This window comes from Heteronotia binoei, chromosome 6 (genome assembly GCF_032191835.1).
Source record: "Heteronotia binoei isolate CCM8104 ecotype False Entrance Well chromosome 6, APGP_CSIRO_Hbin_v1, whole genome shotgun sequence".
In the NCBI taxonomy this organism is placed as follows: domain Eukaryota; kingdom Metazoa; phylum Chordata; class Lepidosauria; order Squamata; family Gekkonidae; genus Heteronotia; species Heteronotia binoei.
In genome coordinates this window covers 78788077-78809604 of record NC_083228.1, presented here as the reverse complement: position 1 = coordinate 78809604, position 21528 = coordinate 78788077, and the positions used below count along the sequence as shown (strand labels likewise).

Below are 21528 nucleotides of genomic sequence, written 5' to 3'. Positions count from 1 at the left end.
CTTGAGCTGCTAAAGCTTCAGGTTCCCCCATTACAGAATGTTGCTTGGGAAAAGCAGGAGACTGAGAGCTAAAATTGCCAGAGTGGAGCTGAGGAGCATAATTAAAGGGCTTTGACAAGCCTTTAGGAGGAACCCCAGGACTGGGAAAAGCAGAACAAAATTATGGCATCAGCAAGTTGGAAATCATTGGGTAGTACCTGTGGCCACGGTTAGCTTAGACACCATGAATGCAGCCGTAAGAACTGTTTTCTGCCTCCCTTTTTGATTTTGGAGTGGTTCATGTAACTGCAATTTAATATCAGAAATGAATTTATGCTCACCCTCATGGATCCAAACTCATGATTGCATACAAATAACCGCACATTGTATCAGTGCTCATATGCTCAGGGACCTTTCCACGCAGTACATCATCATTCTTCACAACTTGCAACCAGAGGATATGGCCGTGACCAGTGTTACCAAGCAGAGCTAAAAGAAATGACTAGGCCTAATTATGGAAGACAAGGGTATCAGTGGCTTTTAACTGACAGGCAAGAGATTGCATGGCCATTCTGGAAAACAGCTGCTACAAGATGGGAATGATTGATAACAAGGAGTGCATTCTCCAGTAGCCTCCTGAGTAGTTATGTAGACCCCCTAGCTCCTGCAAGAAAGGAATGAATATAAGCAAATGATCTGACCCACTGAAGGCAGCGCTTAGGTTTTTAAGCATTATAACATTTTTACCCCACTCTTTCTCCAGGAATCTCAGGGTCTATGTGGTTCTCTTCACTTTCCCACTCCTCCATTTTATACATACAACAACCAAGTGAGACAGGTTAGGCTAGAGATGTGACTGGCGACTCCCTGATTTGAATTTAGCTTGCCCTCACTCTAGTCTGACATTCTAACCATCACACCACACTGGCTGTATTGGTTAACAAAAAGGAAGAGTTGCGCACTGGCTATATTTGTCATCAACAACCAAACATAAAGATTATCTATGGGCCAACCTATACATCATGAGGAAAACAAGGTGGGAATGGAGGCTTAATCCTTCTCATGCCCAGTGATGCCTTTCCCCTTAGGCAATTTTCTCCCATTCTCCTCCCTCCCTGCTCAACAACCATAAGTAAGTTCAGCTGCTTAGATTTGGTGTAGTGGTTAAGTGTGAGGACTCTTATCTGGGAGATCCAAGTTTGATTCCCCACTCCTCCACTTGCAGCTGCTGGAATGGCCTTGGGTCAGCCATAGCTCTTGCAGAGCTGTCCTTGAAAAGGCAGTTTCTCTGTGAGAGCTCTCTCAGCCCCACCCACCTCACAAGGGTGTCTGTTGTGGGGGAGAAAGGTAAAGGAGATTGTGAGCCATTCTGAAATTCGGAGTGGAGGGCAGGGTAGAAATCTAATATAATCTTCTTCTTCGTCAACACGGGAATAATTTTTTTGTTTTGTTTTAATATTTTTATTGAAATTTCATATATGGATATGGATGTTTTGTTTTTCTTAACACAGGAATAACCAATTGTCAATGAAAGTGTTAAATATCCCTCTCATCCATTGAGGCTCCCATTTCCACATTACTTTTAGCTAGCAAACACATATTTACCCAGGCAATGTGTAGTTCCACCCCATGCTAGATAATGGCACAAACAAAACATGCTTCTCCAGCACTGGAAGCATCCCATCAGTGAGCACACAACTCTCTTCAGCACTTTCAAACCATTTGAGACCCAGCTGCCTTCCTTTTCTTGATAATAAATGATTAGAAATAGAATCCTTGTCCTCAGTTCTAGTAGTGGGACCAGTTCTCTGTGTCAAGCAGAGGCTTTGTAATATCTTGCATTTCCTTAAAAGGAAGTTGTCCATTCCTAGGGGGATGAGTCTTAGTTCTGTGATGTTTGGGAGAGAGAATAGCTATGAATAAGCAGCAAATGACTTTTTGGGGGGCTTCATTCTCTGCTTTGAGAGCTTGACAATTCTTTTGCCAGGCTGTAGGTTTCAACCCCAGTTAAAAGGGCTGTATGCTAGATAATGGCACAATGTCATATGGACATTGCTAATGCTGGTTGACAGACTTAAAACTGACCTCAGTCACAAAGCTCTGGAAGAACCACCAACATAGGTTTTTTTCACATCCTTCCATCTCTGCTGTGCAACTAAAGAGAGTTCCCCAGCTGAACTAGAGAATATGGAGACAGATAAGAGTCACAGAGTTCATTTAAGGATCTAAGGGTCTTAGTGGATCATACGCTGAACATGAGTCAACAGTGTGATGCGGTGGCTAAAAAGGCAAATGCAATTTTGGACTGTATCAACAGAAGTATAGTGTCCAGATCATGTGATGTGATGGTATCGCTTTACTCTGCTCTGGTAAGACCTCATCTGGAGTATTGTGTTCAGTTTTGGGCATCACAATTTAAGAAGGATATAGACAAGCTGGAATGGGTCCAGAGGAGGGCGACAAAGATGGTGAGGGGTCTGGAGACCAAGTCCTATGAGGAAAGGTTGAAGGAGCTGGGGATGTTTAGCCTGGAGAGGAGGTGGCTGAGAGGTGATATGATCACCATCTTCAAGTCCTTGAAGGGCTGTCATATAGAGGAGGACGTGGAATTGTTTTCTGTGGCCCCAGAAGGTAGGACCAGAACTAATGGGTTGAAATTAAATGAAAAGAGTTTCCGGCTCAACATTAGGAAGAACTTCCTGACCGTTAAAGCAATTCCTCAGTGGAACAGGCTTTCTCGGGAGGTGGTGGGCTTTCCTTCCTTGGAGGTTTTTAAACAGAAGCTAGATGGCCATCTGACAGCAATGAAGATCCTGTGAATTTAGGGAGAGGTGTTTGTGAGTTTCCTGCATTGTGCAGGGAGTTGGATTAGATGACCCTAGAGGTCCCTTCCAATTCTATGATTTATCTGAGTCTATGATTCTAGTGTAGAATGTCAGTTTGGGGACAAGGCTAAACCAGGATTAAAGGTCTAGTGTGAAATTCAACTCAGTCTGACACTCAGAGATCCTGCATTTGAACAATGTTGGTTGTTGGATCAAGGTAAGTATAACATTTGAAACAAAAGCTTCTCATTGACATCTTTAAAACAAAAAACAAAAGCAGGGGGGGGGGGTTGGATTAAAAACATTTCAGAACTTGAATCCATTTTGAGATGGCACAAACAAGGAAGGCTTCCCAAGGAAGGTTGTGGAACTCAGCCAAGACAACATGGACAGTACAGGGACAGCGGCAGAAGTGAAAACAGTCTCCACCCTGTGAGTGTGGTAGGGATAAGGTGGAGGTGGGGGAAAGGCTTATTTCAGGTTCTAATTTGAATTTTGATCCAGCAGCTGAGACAATCGTCCAAGGGCAGCAGAGGCAATCCCTGGCGGCTGACCACATGTCCCACACACCTTCTTGGAAAACCAACTCCTGACCCAGCCAGGACACACCCACCTCGCCATCCCACCTATCTTCATCCTGTTGGGCGTGTGCTGAGAGTGCCTGGTGCATGGATCCCAGTGCACATCTGAACAGACACCTTTCCGCACCCCTGATGTGTGGCCAGTCCAGAAATTCTGTTGACCCCATCCTGGGTCTCATCTCTGGGCTGATCCAGACTTCCGCGTCTTTCCCTGCTGTGTGACAGGTAGAAATCCGTCTGCTGAAAGTTCCCCACTACCATGTTGAGCTGCGGCAGCGACGCTTGCTTTGCTTGGGCTGCTAAATGCCCAGAAACTTTGGAGGGCGCGGGAAACCTGCCAGGAAAGAAGTGGCCTCCTCCCCCCCCCCCCCCCGCTCCTGCGCTCCCAGTTCGAAGCCACCGCCTGCCTCCCCCCGCCCCGGGGTTTGTCCCGAAGCCAGGGGCGGCTGCGTGGATAAAAAGGCTGGCGCGGACCGGCTGGCAGGCAGAGGAGGCATCTCATCCTCGCCTGCGCCGCTGCACAGCCCGGTCCGGACTTCCAACCTGCTTCCCCGGAGGGAGGCTCGCCCCGCTTCAGACGCCCCCAGCAAGGCCGGACTCCTCGGCTCCCTCCCTGGCTGACTCCCCCAAAGCCGGCGGGTGAGTAAAGGAGGTCCCCTGGCTGGCTCCGAGCCTTCCGAGGAGACTGGGGCTGGGACACGGGGGAAGGGCTCCCTTCTGCAGCAGCAGCGGGCGGGGGGAGTTTCGGAACGGAGCTTGGAAGGATCCCCGCCAGGCGAGACTGAGCAGCCCATGAAGACCGAGGCACAAAGCCCTCCTTTCCTCGTCCCCGCGGGCTGGAGGGATTCCGGGGAAGGCTGTCAGTGGCCATCCCGCGCCCGGAGCTCTCAGTCTGTCAGTCCTTCCTTTCCCCGTCTGCTCCCAGCGCGGAGGGCGCCCCCTCAAGGCCGGGGAGCAGAATGGGCGTCTCCAGGATGCGGAGACCGTCAGAGCTCGACAGCCCGCCTGGAGTGTAGGGCCAGTGTATGTATTCAGATATTTCTATCCTACTCTTCTTCCCAAGGAGTGCGGACAACATCCATTTCCCCTCCATCTTCACCTCACAACAACAATCCTGTGTCTGACTGGTTAGGCTGTGGGGAGAATGATCAGGCCGAGGTCATGGGGTGAGCTTCCACACAACAGAGCTGGATTTGGAATCGGGCTCTCCCAGAGCCTGCTCTGCCACTTTGCATCAGTGCACCATGGGAGTCCACAGCTCCAAACCCAGCCCCTGCCAAGGAAGCTTGGTGGAGGCCCTTGGAGCCCTCTTTTCAGGCTCCTACTGTTATTGCTGTGAGGCTAAAATCGAAGAGGGGAGAATGATGTGGTATCTGCAGCATGGAACACCGGTCAGTGGCAGAGCCTCTGCCTGACACATAGCATCCGGTGGTAAGTGGCATGCAAGACCTCTGAGAGAGCCACAGCCAGTCTGAGTAGATAATACTGACCCTAAGGGACCAAGGTTCTGATTCCGTATAAGGCAGCTTCAGTGTGTGTTCACTTTGGGGGGAAATGAGGTATAAATAAATTTAGACATTGATATTTTATTATTCCCGCTATGTGCTTGAACACCTGAAAACAGTCCTCCTGACATCTTGGGGAAGCAAGGAGGCTAATTGGTCAGATTTAGAATTGATTTCCTCCAATTCTCCCCCTTCTGCAGCTTTTGTCCCTGCTCTGTAACTTTTGGGGGTTCGGGACCTCCAGATGGATTACTGCATTTTTTCCATCTCAAAACTGGGTCCTTGCTTCCTCACTGTATAGTGGAGGGAGTTCTGTTGAGCCTTCATTCCTGCAGAAAGGACTGTTGCTTTTAACACGATGCCTTCTTCTTCTCAGGTGCATCAATCAGCACTGGATCAGTGATGCTCTGTGTGGCAGGCTATCCTCTTATCTTCTTCCTCCTGGTATGTCAGGCTGTACCAAGCAGGACACAACGTCCACGCATTGAGCTGCGGCTGATGGGGCCCAGGAGCCGAGAGGGTGAAGGTCGGCTGGAAGTGCTGTACAATGGGCAGTGGGGCACCGTGTGCGATGATGACTTCAACATGGTTGTTGCAAGTGTGGCATGTCGGGAGCTGGGCTATGAGGTGGCTGTGACCTGGGCCCACAGTGCCAAGTATGGTCCAGGAGAAGGTAAGAAAGGGCTGTGATGGAACATCATAGGAAAAGATGATGACTGTTTCACTTCACAGCAGGGCTTACCAGAGCTGAGCCTCAGGGCTCCACTCAATGTGGGACCTTGCAGTGCTAACAAGAAGGACTTCCATGCATGCACACAGTGTATTTCACTCATCACCAAGTACCTCCTGCATTTGGAATATGGGCCAGGGGCCAGCTTTGGAAATCAGAGTCTGAGGCTTCACTTAAGCTGACCATTGGGGTGATGGCAGCAATACCAAGCAGGCAGTCACTAAGCTTCTTAATACAGGGCTACTTGAGAGTCCCCACAGATCCCCAGGCAAAGGATCCACACAGGTCCCAGACCCAGCTGTGATTCACAGGACTTGCTCATCTTCCTGGGCACCTAGAGCATTGTCTCCCTTATCCACCAATGGGCACAAAGGCAAGCAGGGGTGGGGGTGGGGTGCTGAGTATAACATACCTTGGCAGACTCTCCCACAGCAAGGGATGCCTTCAGGGTAAGCCAAACATGCTGCCAACAATCTATTAGTGGAAATTCCCTCCTTAAGAATATGCATGAACTTGCCAAGGATAGAATGCTGCCAACTTGGTATCACACCAGAGGCATGCAACTGAGTTACACAAATGTGCTTGTATCCAGATCAAGGGACTGTGAAAGGCTAGACCCACCTGCTTGGCATGCATATTCAGGCCACTTTACCTCCATAATGCTTTTTGCCTTTGATCAAATCATTCCATCAGTTCTCTGCATATCTCGTGGAGGCTCAGCATGTGATCCTCAAAATGATCACCCCATCTATTCTCCTTTGGATGCCCAGTCAAATCTGATTTTTTTTTTTTTCAGAAGGCAGATACTTGGGTTGGTTTTTCAAAATGCCACAGTTCAATCATCAGTATTCTGTGAAACACAGATTGTACAAATTTTACTTATTCTTTCTGTTATTTACAGTCTGTCTTTTTCAGTGAGACTTGGTGAATTACACAGTGTGAAGCAATGCAAAAATAGGATTAGACATCTAATAAGCAATGTAATAGGATTGGCATTGCAGAAATTTGAACAAAGCATAACCATGACGATATGTCAAACAAGCAGTAATTGGTATTACATAAGTAAAAATATAATGCACTTAGAGCACTGGAATGACTGAAGAGTAGGTGTAATATGCATGCTCCAGATACTTACTGAATTGTGGTATTTTGCACCTCTCCAAGTTGACTTTGAGGGGAGACTGATGTAGCATGCTTTGCTTTCCCTAAGCAGATAGAATAATTGACACCTACTGGGGTGGGGATTGCATGGGACAACAACCAGTTGAGAAGTCTTGCCAGGTCTACTATTCTGACCCCATGTATCCTCAGGCCCCATTTGGCTGGATAACTTGCGCTGCTCTGGCATTGAAAGCTCCCTGAGTGAATGTGAATCCAATGGCTGGGGCGTGAGTGACTGCACCCACAATGAGGACAGTGGTGTGGTGTGCACAGGTCTACATCGACACAGCCCTGCTGCCCAAAGACTTGTTCCAAACATCCAGCACCAGGTGAGGACCCATCATGGGGTAGGGATGCGGCCTTATGCTCATTATTAGAGACTACCTTGAAATGGGACTTACTAGGCCTTGGTTGAGGAACCATAGGTGAAAAAAGCAGTCCTTATTAGCACTTCTATTCTAAAATGGAACTGGTTTTCTGTTCTGGCTTCCAATTCAAAGTATATAGGGTTATCACCACAGAAATATCAAGACCACAGCACTATATAAGAGGGTATTTAAAAATTGCCCATTTTATTCCTATCAATTCTGAGCATGGGGTATGCCTTTTTCAGCACTGCCTCATATTGATATTTTACTGAAACTTTCCACTACAATCATAGAGTTGTAAGGAACCTCTAGAGTCATCTAGCCCAACCCCCTGCACAATGCAGGAAATTCACAAATACCTCCCCCTCCCTAGTGACACCAGCTCTAAACCCAGAAGATGACAAAATAATATTTTTTTTAAAAAAAAAACCCTCCAGGATTCCTGACCAAACTGGCCTAGAGAAAAATCAATGACTGACCCCAAAGTGATGAACAGCATTTCCTGGGCATATAATAAAGGACCACAAGAACTAAGCATTGATGCAACTCTTCCTGCCTTCCTTTTCATGATCTGCCTAAATCACAGATTCAGCATTGCTGTTAGATGGTCCTCTAGCCTCTGTTTAAAAACCTCCAAAGAAGGAAAGCATACCACCTCCTGAGGAACCCTGTTCTACTGAGGAACCACTCTGTCAAGAAGTTCTTCCTAGTGTTTAGCCAGAAACTCTTGATTTCATTTCAACCCTTTGGTTCTGGTCCAACTTTCTGGGGCAGCAGAAAACAATTCTGCAGCATCCTCTATAGGACAGCCCTTCAAGTACTTGAAGATAGTGATCACCTCTCATCCATCTCCTCTCCAGGCTAAACATACCCAGCTCCTTCAACCTTTCCTCATAGGACTTGGTCTCCAGACCCCTCATCTTCATTGCCCTCCTCTGGACACATTCCAGCTTGTCTATAACCTTAAATTGTGGTGCTCAAAACTGAACACAATACTCTAGAGGAGGTCTAATCAGAGCAGAGTAAAGTGATACCATCATTTTGCATAATCTGGACACTATACTTCTTATGATACAGCGCAAAATTGCATTTGGCTTTTTAGCTACTGCATCACATTGCAGACTCATGTTCAGTGTACTGTCCGCTAAGACCCCTAGATTATTTTCACACATACTACTGCCAAGACAGGTCTCCCCCATCCTATAATTATGCATTGTATTTTCCCTATCTGAATGCAGAACTTTACATTTAGCCCCATTAAAATTCATTTTACTTGTTTTAGCCCAGCTTTCCAGCCTGTCAATATCATCCTATATCCTGTCTCTGACTTCTACTGTATTTGTGACCTCTCCCAATTCAGTATCATCTGCAAATTTAATAAGCACTCCCTCTATTCCTTTATCCAAATCATTTATAAAGATATTAAACAAAACAGGTCCCAGGACAGATCCTTGAGGCACTCCACTTGTCACTCCTCTCCAAGAGGATGAGGAACCATTCACAAGCACTCTTTGGGTGTGATCTGTCAACCAGTTACAGATTCAGCTAACAGTAACAGAAGCCAGGCCACATTTTAGCAACTTGTCAACAAGGACAGTATGTGGAACCTTATCAAAAGCCTTACTGATATCAAGATAAAGTATGTCTACAGCATTCCCTGATCCAGCAAGGCAGTAACTTTCTCAAAAAAGAGTTAAGGTTAATCTTATATGACTTATTCTTGAGAAATTCATTCTGGCTCTTAGTAATCACAGCCATCTTTTCTAAATGCTCAAGGATTGTTTGATGGTCTGTTCTAGAACTTTTCCAGGTATAGGCATCTAACTAACGGGTTGATCCTCCTTTTTCCCCTTCTTGAAGATGGGGACAACATTTGCCCTCCTCCAGTCTTTCAGCACCTCACTTGTTCCCCAAGAATTCTCAAAAACAATGGCCTGAGGCTCAGAAATTACACCCATAAATTCTTTTAGTACCCTTGGATGCAGTTCATCTGGCCCCAATCCCAAGAGTTCTTTCATTCTCAGCCTTGTGAATTTAGAACCCATCAGCATATATTTAAATTTTGCACTTTTTATTCCAATATGCAGCACCTTACATTTACCAATACTGAAGATTATTTGCTGTGTTGATGCCCACTCACCCAAATGTAGAAAAATCTTGCAGCTCTTCACAATTTGCCTTGATTTGCACAATCCTGAATAACTGGATCATCTGCAGAATTGGCTTTTACACTGCTCACCTCCAATTCCAAATAATTTATGGGGGGTGGAATTAAAAAGCATTGGTCCTAGTACTGATCCTCATAGGACTCCAACTGCTTACTTCCCTCTATTGCAAGAATGGTCAATTTACTCTCTGTTCTCTGTTGTTCAGTTTTCAGTCCATAAAAGGATTCATCATCTTATCCCACAATTGCTAAGATTACTCAGGAGTATTTGGTCAGATACCTTGTCAAAAGCCTTTTGAAAGTCCATGTATATAAAGTCTACTGAATTACCCTTATTCACACTCTTGCCAACCAGCTCAAAGAGCTCAAAAAGTTGGTGAGGCAGGACTTCTCTTTACAGAGGCCATGCTGATTTCTCCTCAGCAAGCTTCGTTCCTCAATGTGCTTAATAATTCCATCTTTAACAACAGTTTCTACTAGTTTACCTGAAACAGATGGTAGGCTGACTGGCCTGTAATTTCCTGGGTCCCATATGGACCCCTTTTTAAAAACTGGAGTGACATTTGCTACTTTAGTTGCCTGGCATGAAGGACAACTCTGTGGAGTCCATTTTTTTTTGTCAGTATGAGCAATTTCTCTGGAGTCCCCCTCTGTGAGCTTATCATTTTCTCTCTGGAGTGCTTTTGCTTTTTAAGGCTTTTCCTTTTCACAGGCCTTGGAACTCCAGTTCTAGAAGGGCCTGTTCTGTAGTTCCAGGTCTTAAGCTGTTGGCCTTCCCTCCCTCCTCCTGGTTTTCAGGGAAGGGCTGATAGGCCCCCAAACGTGTGACATTTCAGTCTCCCTAACTTTTCTGGATCCTTGAATAGGTAGCAATGCAACTGCTTATGTTTGCTAGTCAACTGAACTGTAACTAGAAGGGCAGGAGGGTGGTAGGGTGGCAATTGGCAGATCAACCTTGCTCTCCTGATTGCAACCTTGTTTCCTTTAAGTGTATTTGCAATGCACAGTGGTTCACATTTCCTTTCTCCACAGTCTATGAGGACTGGTTTAGAATTGTACTATAGATTCATGACTTTTTTTCCCCTTATGCACTGCTTGTTTATGTATCCTATATTATTCCCAGTAGGTGTATACATTGTGTTTCTATATCCATGCTTTTTACCATTCATCTCATGCAGTTTTGCTCTTGTAGTGTATCATATAATAGTGCCTTCCAATAAACTGCTTAATTTGTATCAGTAATGTCTTGGATCCTATATCTTCCTTCTGACATTCACTTTTCCACCAGGGTGACAGAAACCCATAGCAGAGGAGACCTCCCGCTTAAAAGGATCTGCTTAACATACAAATGTGTATTTAAAGTGCTACTAGGCCTCTTTTCATTTTTCATTTGAGTGCAACAGAAAAATACAACTGCCTTCTGGAATAAGATGACATGAGACTCATGGTTGTTCTAGTTATCTTGACTTTAAATTGTCATGCCATATCCACCCAAGGTCTCCCTCCCTGCCAAGGCTGTTTCTTTACCTTTGCTCCATGGTGTTCTAGCACCTGTGGATGCGTATATTAATGCATACCTATATATCTAACTCTCAACAGTCCCCTCTCCCTGTGGATAGTTATTTCTGCAAACAGAGAGCACACTCTCCACCAAGTTTCTCTTCAGACTCGTGCAACTCCTTGGGTCTACAGGAAAACCCAAAAAGTTTTTTTAAAAACATGGGAGGGTTGACTCCCCCACAATACCTTTTGAAATGGCAGCCACAGGAATCTATTCCAGGCCCCACTGCATCAAGAATCAGACTGGCTGATAGCCAGAGAGAGGCAGTGACACATAAGGAGTGGGGGGAAAGGGAGGAAGCAAAAGCAGAACTGGAGCTGGGATTGGGAAGGATTCCTCCTCCAGTATGAATGGCTAAATAGCAGGGGGATCATTTGCTGTGGGCTCCACTGCCCTCTTAAAACTTTGTGTGGGGGGGAGGTTTCTAACTGCTTCTCCCCTTCCACCAGCCTGAGAAAGACTGAGAGAGAGAGAATAGGTGGAGAAAGAGGGGAGGGAGTAAAAGCAGAACTGGAGCTGGGATTGGGGAGGACTCCTCACTGCCACTTACCCATCTCCAGCACTGTTTTTCCTGCAGTGCAAATGGCTAAGTATCAGGGGGAAGTTTTAAAAGGACATCTGAGCCTGCAACTGCAAAGCCTTGCAAGTGGAAAGGAATGACTGTTCTCCTACTAATCTCTGTAGCTGCAGGATTCAATATCCTGCTTCTAACTGCTTTTCCCTCCCAACAGCTTGGCCACTGCTTCTTCCCACTGCTTGTCTCTTCTGACTGACTAGAAGCCAGAGGGAAGTTATAGCAGGACTGTTGAGGCATCATTAATGCATGGGTGGTCATAGTGACTTAGAGGTAGGGGGCAGGTGGAGAGGAGGCAGGAGGAAACAAAATAAAAGGATTAATGCTTTGCATACATTCTGTGTACTGCATCTGGTGGGTCTCATTGCAAGGAGCATATACATTTAGTAACTACAAATCCTAAACTGCAGTTTTAAAAAAATGCAATTACAACTTAAAACAAACTACAACACACTATGCAACATTTTGTTGCGGTTTCCCACTCATACCTATTTATTCTTGGGTAGGGCTGGAAAGTGGAAGAAGTACGGATCAAGCCAATATTGGCCCGAGCCAAGCTAAATTCTCCCATCACAGAAGGTGCTGTGGAGGTAAAACTCCGTGGTCGCTGGCGCCAAGTCTGTGATGTTGGCTGGACTCGTAACAACACCCGAGTGATCTGTGGAATGTTGGGCTTTCCCCATGAAGGACGAGTGGCCACAGGATTCTACAGGTAAGAGCTGTATTTGCAGAATGGCATGTTGCCATGACAATGTTCTATGACAGGGGTGGCCAATGGTAGCTCACCAGATGTTTTCTGCCTACAACTCCCATCAGCCCCAGCCAGCATGGCCAATGGCTGGAGCTGATGGGAATTGTAGGCAAAAAACTTCTGGAGAGCTACCGTTGGCCACCCCTGCTCTATGAGATGGAGTAGTGAAAAGGATGACTGCATGAATGTGCACTTGAACGTAAATTATAGAAGAATTGCATGAATGTAATGCAATGTTCACACATGGATCCTAGTGGCCTAGTGTGTTTTTCTCCAAGAGTATGTCTGAAAAATTTGATAACTGATCCCTGTTGTACAAAGTTCACGTCCAGTGGCACGCCAACAGACTTTAATTCTGGGTATAAACTTCTGAGTGCATGCACCTTTAAGACCAGTGGCACCTTTAAGACCAACAAAGTTTAATTCTGAGTATAAGTTTTCATATGCATGTATACGAAAGCTTATACCCAGAATTAAACTTTGTTGGTCTTAAAGGTGCTAGTGGACTTGAACTTTGTTGTATTGCTTCAGACTAACATGGCTGCCCACCTGAATCTGATCTGTATTGTGTCTTTTAACTGGAGAAAGCAGGAGTGGAGAGGGGCCAAAGATCTAGGGCCCAATGGTCAGGAATGAGAGATTATGTCTCTCCCCCAAACACACAGCTCCTTTAAGCCACAGCAGGTTAAAAGACAGTCACAATGTGGGTATCGACTTTATTGTACAAAAGCAGGTGAGAGGGACATTTTAAGAAAGTAGCATGGAAGAGAAGAATTAATCTACCTTTTCTGCAGTGCTATGTTAGTCCATATTCTTCCCCCACTCAGTCCTGCCCCATCCCACCCCATGTCTGCTTTGTACACTTAAAATACTTGTCTAAAAATCTGATCACAGAGCCATTTTGTCATATGCCCTTTGGCCTCATGTCTGGTCTTTCCACCAGACTCCTTTTTGTTTCTCATAAGAGGCCAGTCCAATCCGTGCAGCTCTTGTGTGAGCTCTTGCCTCCTCCCACTCTGGCAGCCCCACATGCCCCTGTTTGCTCCTGTCCCTCTTCGCCACCCCACCCACTATTCTCTCTCTAAATATAGCCCTGCAATGAGCAGGTGTGGGTGCCAGGGTCCTCTCACCATGGGGATCAGCCAAACCGCAGCGGGTAATTACAGAGAAGAGTGGGTGGCTGGCACAGGCAGCTTTTCAGGGAGAAGAAGAACCTGCTGTATCTGGCCCTGAGCCTGTGGGATCTGCACTCAAGCATCAACTTCCTAGAACCACAGATTTCTTGCAGCTCAAGTGAGGCAGGAACAGAGTGAGACCCAGCCTCCCTGATCTCATGGGGACAGTGATTTAGCTAATGAGGCTGGCAGCACTGGCCTGGCCAGCCCATCTGCTTGCCGGCACACAACCCTCCCTACAGGAGTCCTCCCATAACTATGGTATATCTGATCTCCAGTCTGCAGAGATCAGTCCCCCTGGAATAAATGGCAACTTCAGAGGTGGGACTGTATGGCATGCCACATGCCCACTGAGCCTCCTCCCCTCCCTAAACTTCACCTTCCCCAGGGACAGGCCTCGGATTCAACGGGAGCTCACAGGAGCACAGCTCCTGAACCTTTCTGATAGTTCCACCTCCTCCTTCCCACCTTGTCCCCTGAATAGTAGGTGCAACTGCATAACAATCCCTGGATGAGCTCCCTACAAAACAACCCCTGTCCAGGCACCACACTGGCTGGGCACTTCAAACAACTTCTCAGTAGTAGTTTGCTGTAGGATTTGCTTGTGGACATGTCAGTTCAGGTTCTGAAGAGCAGAGTGTGTGTGTTTGGGGCAGAGTGCTTTGGAAAACCATTTTAAGCCACTTGTGTGTAGTGTTATCATGTTCCCCAGTTGGAGAAAAAAGTGCGCACAGAGGAGTATATGTTAACCTATTAAAATAAGTGCTCCAAATGCATTACCAGCTTTTAAGAAATGCCTGAACCACATCACTTCCTTGGGCCTGTGGAAACCAGTCCAGTGGCAACTGTAGTCATACACCACAAGGTGCTCTCAGATGCTTGCACAGATGTTTGACCTTCTCACTTCCATTCTTTTTTACTTCTTACCCTTTCAGGAAACTCTGGAACCAGAAGCTGAAGGATCCAAGATCCAGGTGAGGAGTCCAGGTGAACTTGTACTTTAACCTTGCAGCATGCAGTAGCCAAATGGGCATCTCCCCTATAGGGAAGGATGGCCTGGATACAGGCTAGAAACTCTATAGTTAAGGATGGGGGGGATCCATTGACAAGGGTCTAGGATTGCATGCAGAAGGTCTAGAGGGGAAGGGTTTGATATAGGATTGTCTACTCTGGGTTGTAAAATTCCTGGAGATTCATTCATTGTCCCCATACAGTTGGCTGATGTTGGGGTTGCTCCCCATGGATCTTCACAATAAACTCGCCAGACTCCAGAGCAGAATGCCATCCCCACCCCCACCCCCCCAATCAACTCCACTCCTTGTTTTGCAGCTTGAGGAGCCTGAGCTCAAAGAACACATTCTGGATCCACCAGATCAACTGCCAGGGCACAGAAGCCCATCTGGGTGAATGCAAGCTGCATGTGGCCCCAAAGGCTCGGCACCAGCCTGCCTGCCCCCATGGCATACATGCCTTGATCAGCTGTATACCTGGCCCTGAATTCCAGCCTAAGAAAGCCAGGCTGCCTGGCCCTACCCAGCCCAAAAAGGTAAATTAAAAATATATTCCAGGCAGAGAGTAGAATTAGGGTCCCATACATCCTGGGAAGTATGGCAAAAATACTTATGAAGCTGCCTTACGCTGAATCAAGTCATTGGTCCATCTGGCTCAGGTTTGTCACCTCTGACTGATGACAGCAGCTGTTCAGGTCTCAGGTAGAGAAATCTCTTTTCCAGAGTATCTTTCACTCTGGAACTTTCTGCTTGCAAAGTCTGTGCTATTCATGGCCCTGCACCATCTTGAGGATTCAAGCACCAGTTGTGTTTGGAACTCCAGGATCTGCCAAAGGTGGCACTGTTGGGACAAAGGCAAGGGCATGTTCTTCTCATTTCCAAGCTTACTGCCTTTGGGGAATAGGGCCAAGTGGGCAGCTGTGTTGGTCTGAAGCAATAGAACAAAGCAGTAGACAAGTCGCACCTTTAAGACTAAATTTTATTCAGAATGTAAGCTTTCGTATGCTCTAAGCAGACTTCATCAGACAAAATTGGAATGGCAAGCAGCTTTGTTCTTTTGCCTTTAAGGAAGGTGAGGTATACTGCAGTCATCCCAATGCACAGATGAGCAGTCAGGATGCCTTCTTCCTTTGCCACTAATCTGTCTCTTTGGCCATGCAGCAGTCACAGGTGCGTCTCCGTGCGGGTGCACAAGTAGGCGAAGGGCGTGTGGAAGTGTTGCTGAATGGTCAGTGGGGCACTGTCTGTGATGATGGCTGGGATCTGGCTGCTGCCAGTGTGGTGTGTCGAGAGTTGGGATATGGGACAGCACAAGAAGCTCTTCCTGGGGCACAGCTGGGCCAAGGTGAGTGGAGAAGGGAGGAGGAAGGGATTATAAGGGAAAGCTGAAATTGGATTCCAGAACTTGGTTAACTGTTATACAAGGAAGGGGCTATAGAAAAGGCTACGTATTCTTGGTGGGATGTACCACTGGGGAACCTTGCAAAATGATTCATGAAATCATCCACTAAGTGTATGTGGAAGATTCATGGCCAGTTTTGAAACATATTTTCATGTTTTTTATTGTTAAATTTTTATTGTTAAATCGCAGCCATGTTGGGGGCAGGAGGACAACCTTTCCACCTGTCCTGTTTTCCTAACTGGAAGTAATTTGCTGGAGGTGCTATTTACTCCACTGGGGGAAACACACAAGCAACCTTGCTTCTCCTCCACCCCCATACCAGCAAGGCAAACAACAGCTCCCCAATCCAACTCTTCCATGCACTCAGTGGGGCAGATAAATTTCCACTGATAAAATCTACAGTGTAGATCTATTCACAACTATTTTAGAGGCCTTTCTGATTTACATCTGAGATTGAATAGCTTGCAGTTTTCTGGGAAGTGTGAATGTGGGATAGGAAAATATAAAATAAAGGGAATCCAGGGATGAGTGCAGACTAGGAGAGGTGGTGGAGCCAGGCAAAACTGATGTTGGGTTCAGGGTGGACCAGTAGTGGTGGGTGGAGGAAAGAGAGAGGACTGTAATGCAAGAGGAGTGGTGCTATCTGGTGACTTTCTTATTGAGAGCAAATCCTGTTGCAGGTCTGGGTCCCATCCACTTGACCAGAGTGAAGTGTAGGGGCTACGAGCGTTCACTGGTAGAGTGCAGCTTCCAAGAAGCAATGCAGAGTGGGTGCCGGCATGAAGCTGATGCTGCTGTCCATTGTAATGTGCCCCGAACAGCTGCCCGTCAACAGGTGAGACCCAATATTTTGATCATGCAGCACACAAGGAATGAGATGAGTAATGTAAAGAGTGGTCCAGGTTCTTTTCTGTTGGACCCATGTAATGGAAAAGTACCTGAGAAAGTACCACTATCTGAACCAGAGTGTGGGGCTGAATGGAAGGCTGCTAGAGGTCCTACATACTCAAAGCCATGGAGTACTCAAAAGGCTTTTGGCAGACAGTAAAGAAAATCTTCGGTCACCAGGGTCAAACCAAGGGGCAGTACAGCCCAGGTCTGACTTCTGATTCCTGTGGAACAAGAAACGGAAGGAGAAAGAGGAGGAGGCGGATTGGTTTTATACCCCACTTCTCGCTACCTTAAGGAGTTTCAAAGCAGCTTACAATCACGTTCCCTTCCTCTCCCCACAACAGGTACCTTGTGAGGTAGGTGGGGATGAGAGAGTTCTGAGAGAACTGCAGCTGACCCAAGATCACCCAGCTGGCTGCATGTGGAGGAGTGGGGAATTAAACCCAGTTCTCCAGATTGGAGTCCATCACTCTTAACCACTCCACCAAACTGGTTCTCTTGCTTGAGCCTTGCTTCTCAGAACCCTGGTGGGTGCTCCTGTTGTCTTGAGCAAAGATATTACATGCTCTTTTCACACCATATTTTTATTTGCTCTGCCCAATGAAGTCATTTTTCCACATTTCAGGTACGTTTGGCTGGTGGCCGCAGTCCAGAAGAAGGTGTAGTGGAAATCTTAGCTCCCAGGGGAAGGACCTCACGCTGGGGTTCTGTGTGTGGGGAACACTGGGGACTCAAGGAGGCCATGGTTGTGTGTCGTCAGATGGGGCTTGGCTTCGCTAGTCATGCTCTCCAGGTGAGTGCTTGCCCAAAAAGATTCTTGGTCTTGCTTGTGCCTTGAACATTAAGCTGACACAGGCATGGCTGGCTTACCTAGTTATAGAGGGGGAGCCTGCTGGAAGAAGTCAGGGCCTTTCTGTCCAAGGACTGAGAATTGGATGAAGCTGGAGAGGGGTCTGAAGGAAAGCACTGCAGCTCTGATGTGGGCTTGAAACTCAGCACCTGAGTTCTCTGCACTTGTTTGAAGCTCTTTGTGAGTTTCAGCCCAGTTCAACTTCTTTTATTCTCTTTGCAGGAGACATGGTACTGGCAGGGCAATTCTGATGCTGCTGAAGTGGTGCTGAGTGGTGTGCGCTGTAAAGGCACAGAACTCTCCATCCTGCAGTGCCAGCATCATGGGCCTGTGCACTGCCCATCTGGAGGGGGGCGTTTTGCTGCAGGAGTCACCTGCACTAGCAGTGAGTGGAAATGGACCTGCATGGGCATGCTAGGAGCTAGTAGTCTGGGATATGCAGCTATTGGGGGGGGGGCAGATAGCAGCCATACAAAGCAGGGGTTTGCCTGATGTTACATCAAGGCATGACGGATCTGGAGCAAAGCAATGCAAAATGAATTCAAAACTTGACCAATATGAGAGCGCCTTGTGAGGAGACTAGTGATGTTGAAATAGGAATGTCTGTTTCATCAGCATGCAAAGATTTTCCCACCATCACACAACATTTGGGCAGGCTTGAGCTGCATGGGTGGAAGTGGTTGGGTGATGCATCCTTTATATAACCTTGTACTCTCTTTCATCCTACAGGTGCCCCAGATCTGGTGATGAATGCCCAGCTGGTACAAGAGACAGCTTATCTAGAGGACCGCCCATTGGACATGTTGTATTGTGCTCATGAGGAAGGCTGCCTTTCTGCCTCTGCAGATCACATGCACTGGCCCTATGGCCACCGGCGCCTACTGCGGTTCTCCTCACAGATCCACAACCTAGGCCGGGCTGACTTCCTACCAAAAACTGGTCGCCATGCATGGATCTGGCACCAGTGCCACAGGTAGTGGGTGCTTTTTCTTATATAGCATGCCCAGTGCTACTGGTGCCATAAATATTTGAGGAATGCTGATGCCTTGTGGTGCATGTCTACTTTGGAGCAGAAAGCTGGATGACAGCAACCTGTTGTTAAAGTTTCTTTTCCTGCCTATGTATATTTTCAAGTTGCGGTTCAGACTGCCTCCTCCCAGCCCCAGCTGCTTCCTTTCCTTGTGAGAAGAGGCTCACATGTCCCAAGAAGCAACATTTTGTGGTAGGAGCTCAGTTTCCAGCAGCAGGAAAATAGCAACATTCACATCAGAGTTGTTATTATGTGTAAGCTTAGATGCAGAGCTATAATAGTAACTGAACTGACAGCTCTACCTAACCTGCCCACTCTATGGATTTCTTCTCCACCCCATCAAAAGGGATCACATCTGGCTCCTTTTCAGCCCACTTCTTCCCAGTTTTTGCATTTCCCTCTCTGACTCCCATTCCTCCCACAGACACTACCACAGCATCGAGGTTTTCACCCACTATGACTTGTTGACACTCAATGGCTCCAAGGTGGCTGAGGGGCACAAGGCCAGCTTCTGTCTGGAGGACACCAACTGCCCAGATGGTAAGGGAGCAGTGACAAAATGGTTGTTTTATGCCACCTTTCCACCCAATCACGGAACACATTAAGATGTTTATACCCCACTTTCTCTCCCCTGGGGACCCAAAGCAGCTTACAACACCATTCTCCCCTCCATTTGTAACACAAAACAATTCTATTAGAATGACTGGTCCAGGGTCATCGCAATAAACTGCATGGCACAGTGAGGATTTGAAGCTGGGTCTTCTGTGGCCTAGTCTGGCACTTATAATCCCCAAACCAGGCTGGCTCTGACCAGACTGGAATCCATCTAGTGTTGCTTCTGCCCTATTCCCATACTTCCCCTTCTGCCCATGCTCCAACAGGACAGGTACAGAGCAGCCCCTAGCAAGCAGAAGAGAAATGTAGGGTAAAGCCTATTCTTTGACCCCTGCTTTCCTCACAGCTCTGCAAATGCTGTTATCCTCTCTGTACAGGACTGCAGAGGCGTTTTGCCTGTGCTAACTTTGGAGAGCAGGGAGTCAGTGCAGGTTGCTGGGACACATACAGGCATGACATTGACTGCCAGTGGGTGGACATCACTGATGTGGCACCTGGAAGTTACATATTTCAGGTAAGACTGGGAAGGAGAGCTGTATGGCTAGGCCTGGAGGCAGGTCTCTCCTTTCTCCTGGGACCTCTTATCACTGGAGTCCCAATGGCAGGGGACCATTATCTGCTGATGACTGCCTGTGACATCAGTATGCAACGGATGCTGCAGGCAGAGGGGAATGGATATCACTTTACCTCGCTATTGGCTTCTACAGAGGCTGGATTGCAGAATATAGACAAAATCCTGTTCAGCCTGGAACAGAAAGGGGTGTCAAATGTTTATCTCCTAGAGTCCGCTTGACAATACACCTGGTAATTCCTCTCCCTACTTACTTCTCCTCTACCAGGTGGTTGTGAATCCCAAGCATGAGGTAGCAGAATCAGATTTCTCCAACAATGTCCTTCGGTGCCAGTGTCAATATGATGGACACCGTATATGGCTGCATGAGTGCCATACAGGTGAGAAAGTGAGAAGGAGCCTGGGTGCAGCCTAGAAGAGAAACTGTGGACTGCTGTCATTTCTCTGCATTGCAGCATGGTAGTGCCAGCTGAGTTACTAACCCAGAACCTGTTCCTTTGTTCATCCATCTCTCATAGGTGATGTGTACGGTGCCAACATACAATGGGATGAAGAGGCACAGCAGAGACTGACCAGCAACCTTGTCTGAGGTAGATGGGCCTCAAGGACTTAGGGTCCCGGCAGGGCCTTGGGGACAGATTTACTCACAACATTCCAACGGTGGAAATGGCTGGCAGGAGAACTACAATAGGCTGAAAGGTTAGCCGTATGCTCCCCCTTTATCACTATCCCACCTTCTGGCTTGGGGTAACATCCAGCAATGATGTCTGAGGCCTAGATGCGCCTGTTGCCTCTTTGTCTGCTTGCTTAAGCCCAACCTCTGTTTTTAAATTGACTAAGGTTGGCAGCCAAGGACAGATATGAGGCTGAAATGAGGAGGAGTGGCTACAGAGGGTCCAAAGCCTACACAAGGGAGTAGTTTGCCTATAAAAAAAGCACCATCCTCTTGCTTCTCTAGCAGAGGGGTGGGTCACAGCAGCCCACCCCAGAAAAAACTACCTCAACCCACCCCTCATGCTGGGGAATTGGATCTCAGGACAATAGTTCAACTTGATCCCCATTTCATCCCACCCACCCAGCATTCCCTGTGCTGTGAGACTAAGGACCTATCCATTGACCCAGAAAACCCATCTTCCTGTTATAAACTGAGATACCTGTGAATCCAAAAAATTAGCCTCATGCTGGTCATCATCTGAGGCAAAAGATACAGAGAACTCACCCACCCCACGGGAATAGCTTGCCTAAGAGTCACACACTTTCAATGAACCTCAGTCTATAAAGGAATGGGAGAAAGGGATTTATATTATCTGTGGAGCTATTCAAAGTGGAATGAACTGTGAACAAAACTAACATCGAATGAAGCCCTACACAGAGGGTTAGTTGCTCACCTCAGGGAGAGGTCACAGTAACCCTTCTCAAAGAGAAAGCAGAAAAAGAAGATGTTTTCCCCCCTTTCACATTTCAGTGAGCTGATCCTATCAATAAAGGCTTTTTGAACCAAGCTGTGTGGCTTATAAAGGTGAATGGAAGTGTGAAGATACACAGGTGTGTGAAGAAGCCCTCCTTTCTGCACTTGCTTCTTAATGACACAGAATTTTTCCTGTGAGGTAATAAAGCAGAAAATCAAGAAGCAGCCAGGGTGAAAAGCCTGCTCCTGAGAGTAAAAATAGAGGGAAAGTGACCCAGGAGTAGCAGTAGATACAATTCAATCCCTGTCCAAGGCACTGTGCCTTTTATTTGCATGCCCTAGCATGGACTGAGTGATGCAATGGAGCAGTTTGT

General features: G+C 47.0%; 1 protein-coding gene across 1 annotated transcript; it reads left to right on the top strand.

Moving 5' to 3' along the window:
• Positions 1 to 5275: 5275 nt before the first annotated feature.
• Positions 5276 to 21247, top strand: LOXL4 (lysyl oxidase like 4). Its single transcript, XM_060241855.1, has 14 exons — positions 5276 to 5563; positions 6932 to 7110; positions 11958 to 12163; positions 14313 to 14351; positions 14707 to 14923; positions 15549 to 15732; positions 16470 to 16624; positions 17306 to 17473; positions 17753 to 17915; positions 18260 to 18503; positions 18985 to 19100; positions 19553 to 19689; positions 20015 to 20126; positions 20265 to 21247. The coding sequence occupies exons 1-14, from the start codon at positions 5293 to 5295 to the stop codon at positions 20333 to 20335; spliced, it is 2262 nt and encodes a 753-aa protein (XP_060097838.1). The 5' UTR covers positions 5276 to 5292; the 3' UTR covers positions 20336 to 21247.
• The last annotated feature ends 281 nt before the right edge of the window (positions 21248 to 21528 follow it).

What these genes read in the sequence shown, in the direction of transcription:
- LOXL4 (XM_060241855.1), top strand. Translation starts at nt 5,293, where the DNA reads ATGCTCTGTGTGGCAGGCTATCCTCTTATCTTCTTCCTCCTGGTATGT. An exon ending in GTGGCCACAGGATTCTACAG is followed by an intron (nt 12,164 to 14,312) that starts GTAAGAGCTGTA and finishes TTACCCTTTCAG; the next exon opens with GAAACTCTGGAACCAGAAGC. An exon ending in ATCTGGCACCAGTGCCACAG is followed by an intron (nt 18,504 to 18,984) that starts GTAGTGGGTGCT and finishes TTCCTCCCACAG; the next exon opens with ACACTACCACAGCATCGAGG.